Genomic DNA, 4,422 nt, shown 5'->3' with positions numbered 1-4,422 from the left:
AATTAAAAAAATCAATAAACGTTTTATATTATAATTAAGATATTTGCGGTAATGTCTGGGGCGTGTGGAGTAGGGCCTCTGGCAGGGCTTTTCTTCCTTGGTGGGATGATACCAAAAGCTAACTGGATAGTCAGTAGTTAATATCACAAATCAATTATCTGCAGTATGTAGCTCTAATAGACGTGCTGACTTCAATTACACCTTCGGGCTTGAGTTATGAATTGTACATGTTGCCTTGGCAATATAGATACTTTCAAACTGAATATGAAATATGCAATAAATGTAAACAAATATAGAGGAAAACAAAATCGTCAGTCAGCGAGATAGGATAACCATATACGGATCGTGTATCGATTTTTTGCGAACTTACATTTGTATACCATGAAAAAAAATTCTTGTTGGAAAGGAGAAAGTGTACATTGCATTATGGGAAACATGAAATTCTAAAAAAATGATAAAAAAAATGTATAAATATTGGATAAATAGCAAAACATATACAAAAGACATGTCCATTATGTACGATGGCCGATAGCGGCCGACAAAACACTCCTATAAGTAAAAAGTGTTCTGTCTGATATTTTGTCAATTCACTAGGAGACAGTTTACACATTTTGTAAAAAAAGTGAACTGTCATGACACTTTGTCAATTCATGCGGGCAGTTTACATTTTTACTTTCACAAAATAAAAGGAGAGGAGGTAGTTACAGTTAAGGTGGGCTGGGTGGGGGTATAGGATTTTATTACGAGACTCGAGAGCTGAGAACAATGCCTTACGTGCGTTATGTGATATAGGCAAATATAAACATACGACATAGCCGCCAAATAGAGAAGATACGGAAAATTCCATATGAAAGAATTATAGTTATTTGAATGTAATCCTTTCAGCTTTGTGTTTTTTTTTACGCAATTTTTCTTGCAGTTTTTCTTTTTCTTCAATTTCTTCTCAGACTAACTAAACTAATAACAGCAATATTACACACGGAGAGGAAATAAAAATATTCTTACTGAATAAAGAAAAGCGTTGTTATTTTTATATCAGGGTCCACTTAGGGACTATGTGTTTTAGTATGTTGAGATGTGTCTTGCGACGGATTGGCTACCCGCAGAAAACTATTAACATTCCATAATCTTCATTGAAATACTAAATTCTCACCTTGTTTTCCTTTTTTGTATGTTGCTTATTCCATTAAAGTTGTTCGCTTGATTTTCCGAATATCTTCTATAGCTGAGGAAGTCATGTTTATATCACTGAAGAAAAAACTTTTTCCTAAGAATCCTGAACTTTGAAATTTATTCTCCTTTCTTAGATAAAATCAATTAAATCAAAGCTTTCTATGAATGCATTTTTGTATCCTACAGATAACAAATATTCTAAGCATATCTCAGTTAACATTCCAATTTTCAAATGCAATTGCTTATGTTTAATGAGATATCATCAAGACATTCACAATTAAACAAAGACGCCGTATGAGTTTTATATCACTATTTAACTGGCAACTCGACAATAGGTACTACTTTTATTTCCAACCTGGTTGGTACATATGTAGATATCATGATTCAGTTGTGAATTTCCATTTCTTTAAAGTAACATTCAAGCCTTTCTGTACATCTCGTTATATAATCGACAGCTAATATTTGCTCCGAATTAGACTAGTGATGTCGACATTTCATGTGCATGAATATACTTTGAGCACGGTATTTTGATTAAGAATTGCAATTAATCGTATTGTTCACATCATGATCCCTTTAAGGATGTTCGATTTCTTGCTCCCAAGGGCATGTCACTTCTTTCATTTGACATTACGCTTTCGTGATCAACAAGTGAATTGAGTGATTGAATACTTTATTCCCAAACCAGTAAATGAATAAAATAATATCATAAAAGGAATGTACACATGACCGTTTAGATTACCATATTACGATGTATAAATCAAAATGATCCTATAATGTAGGTACATTCGGTTCTTCACATTCTGAATATGAAATGAGTGAATCTCCGTTGGTAGCGTTCGGTGGCATCAGTGATAGAGTCTGAAAAATCATAATGAAGTATTATTGAGATATTATTATTTGATAAACAAAATTACGCGAAAAAACATAAGATAAGGCTTTAAGTTCTTTAAATTGTTTTTTAGCAATAATATAACGACAGTTTAAACTACACCTGGCTTCAAAATAGCAATTAATAGTTCTGGTATCGTAGACATATGATGTCTTACTGTAAGTTATATCATGTATACCTTATACCGCTTGAACATAGATGTATACCTTGGATTTACTATACATAAGATAGATATAGTAAAACTTAACATATTATTAATCTCCTATTTTAAATGAATAAACTACACGGTGTACATTTTTTTAGATTGTTTTTAATTTCTAACATATGTAATGTATTCACTTATGGGGAATACGATTGAATGACTCGATCGAGTTGGAGTTATATTCGGCAACTCTTAATTCGGTAACACCTGTTTATATGTACATACGCATACCTTGTCCTCACTCTCATTTGTGGAATTAGATTTCAGACCGAACAACTTCCTACAGACAGGGAATATAAGATGGACTTTAACAGACTCGTCGCGGTCACCACCTGAAATTTAAAGAAAGATATTTAGTGATTTGCAAAGCATTTTCTATAGCACACGTGACTAGAATTGATGTTTTGTCGATCGTGCTACTAGTTTTTGACATCAAATGAAAAATGAATAAATAAATAGAAAAAATAAATATATACATAACTCCATATTAGGTTCCGTGCATTATCCATGGTATATATTATTTTGGATAAGCCTTAGAATATATATTTTACGGTAACTCTGTCTTGTTGTGAACGAGATTGACAAGGAATTGAAATCAATTAAATGCAATTTTATCATTTATGACCGGCTTTCAACAAAATTTTCAGAAACCTTATATTCGTTTTCATGTTATAGGTGTCCTAACTGTACTAGACGGTATTCCAGTGAATGAAATGCCATACATACCTGTACTTAAGCTGACGACAGTACCGATAATCATTGTCAGAAGGAACCCGATTAAACCGTACCAGGTGTAGGATATATCGTACAGGAAAAACCCTTTACTTGACCTGGGGGTTATGGAAAAACTGATTCATGCATGTTTGCCATATTTAAATAGGGTATAAATAGCATGGTCCTATTTGAATATATGTACCCGACCATGTATTGAAAGTATCAGTAATATATAAATAGCAAAAAGTGATAAAGTTTTACCCTTGACCTTTCAATGTAAGACGATATCAATAGCAAAATCGGTTATAGAACCTGATCTGATAATACTGCGACTGGAAATATAAACGTAATCTATCTCGAAAATCATGACATATCTTTAACACCTTTTCCATTTTTAGATACTGGTGGATGCATACATAGACGCATAGCTGAAACAATTAATTTTTAGTTCGACTTAAATCCTTCTTACTGAGCTCAGCTAAAATTAACGACACCTTGGAATGCCAGGGAGACGGAGCTTTAGGTTATATCTGAGCGAATAATAATAGGCCCTGTAAACATATCCCCCTTCAGTAATTAGTACAGTAAGGACAATTGATAGGGGTATATCGTATACAGCGTTTAGTGATGGTTTTGTTGGTATTCCGCAGAGTGCCGAATAAGTTTCCAATATTTTTTTTTTGCATATCTCAGTAAGAACTTTTAACTAAATCAAGGAATATTTTTAATCAAAGAGTAGCAGTACACCGTGTTAAAGACGACTTGGGTAAGGTGAGACAGTTTATCACTACGGCCAGATCAATTAAAGCTATGTTTAATGACTAAAGTGACTGCAGAATTACATCACGTCTTACGTTGTTGGGTCACTTTGTGACATGGTCAAGTTTCCCGTTATATCGTACAGGGAAGTTGTCGTATCATAACTGTACATCGATGATCCGTTCATTGTAACTGTGAGGTTGCCAGGGAAACAGCCACTCGTCGGATTCTGGGCTAACTTTACCGGTCGCTTCCCGTAAAATATGCCTCCTACTGCTATCCAAATGTTAAGCATCATAGCCATCACATGCCACAAGGGCTCCCTAGAATAGACACGATATTACGCTATGTATTTGCTTATATTCTATAATACAATATACATGCGATTTATGTTAAAGGGTTATAACACACTAAACAGATCATTTAGGTTTTGTTTGCTTTCTTACACATTATTATTATGAATTGTATATACTACCTACATAGATCATTTCGCCACAAAAAATCATGTCTGGAATCCCTGAGAGAAGCATTTGGATACCATCATAGATACGCCGTAGAGTGCATGTTATGAATCGGGACGAGGGGGGTCTATAGACTTTCGCACATGTCAGGTTTATTAAATAGAGTAGCTTATAGACACTTACAGACTTTCACCAACTCATAAAACTCTGATAAAGGTAGCAGA

General features: G+C 33.9%; 1 protein-coding gene across 1 annotated transcript; it reads right to left on the bottom strand.

Moving 5' to 3' along the window:
• Window positions 1-1,830: 1,830 nt before the first annotated feature.
• LOC117320462 lies at window positions 1,831-4,037 on the bottom strand. The gene is made up of 4 exons (XM_033875056.1): window positions 3,833-4,037; window positions 2,991-3,094; window positions 2,496-2,596; window positions 1,831-2,031 (listed from the first exon to the last, which is right to left on the bottom strand). The coding sequence occupies exons 1-4, from the start codon at window positions 4,033-4,035 to the stop codon at window positions 1,942-1,944; spliced, it is 498 nt and encodes a 165-aa protein (XP_033730947.1). The 5' UTR covers window positions 4,036-4,037; the 3' UTR covers window positions 1,831-1,941.
• Between the last annotated feature and the right edge of the window lie 385 nt (window positions 4,038-4,422).

This window comes from Pecten maximus, unplaced genomic scaffold, assembly GCF_902652985.1.
Source record: "Pecten maximus unplaced genomic scaffold, xPecMax1.1, whole genome shotgun sequence".
In the NCBI taxonomy this organism is placed as follows: Eukaryota; Metazoa; Mollusca; class Bivalvia; order Pectinida; family Pectinidae; genus Pecten; species Pecten maximus.
Note: the sequence above shows the minus strand (reverse complement) of the source record. Positions and strands in the feature narration are given on the sequence as shown.

Excerpts from the sequence above, each read along its gene's own strand:
- LOC117320462 (XM_033875056.1), bottom strand. The coding sequence starts at position 4,035 with ATGATGCTTAACATTTGGATAGCAGTAGGAGGCATATTTTACGGGAAG. Across the intron at positions 3,095-3,832 it reads TCACAAAGTGACCCAACAAC|GTCAAGTAAAGGGTTTTTCC; the intron begins GTAAGACGTGAT and ends CATAACCCCCAG. Across the intron at positions 2,032-2,495 it reads CAAATGAGAGTGAGGACAAG|ACTCTATCACTGATGCCACC; the intron begins GTATGCGTATGT and ends ATGATTTTTCAG.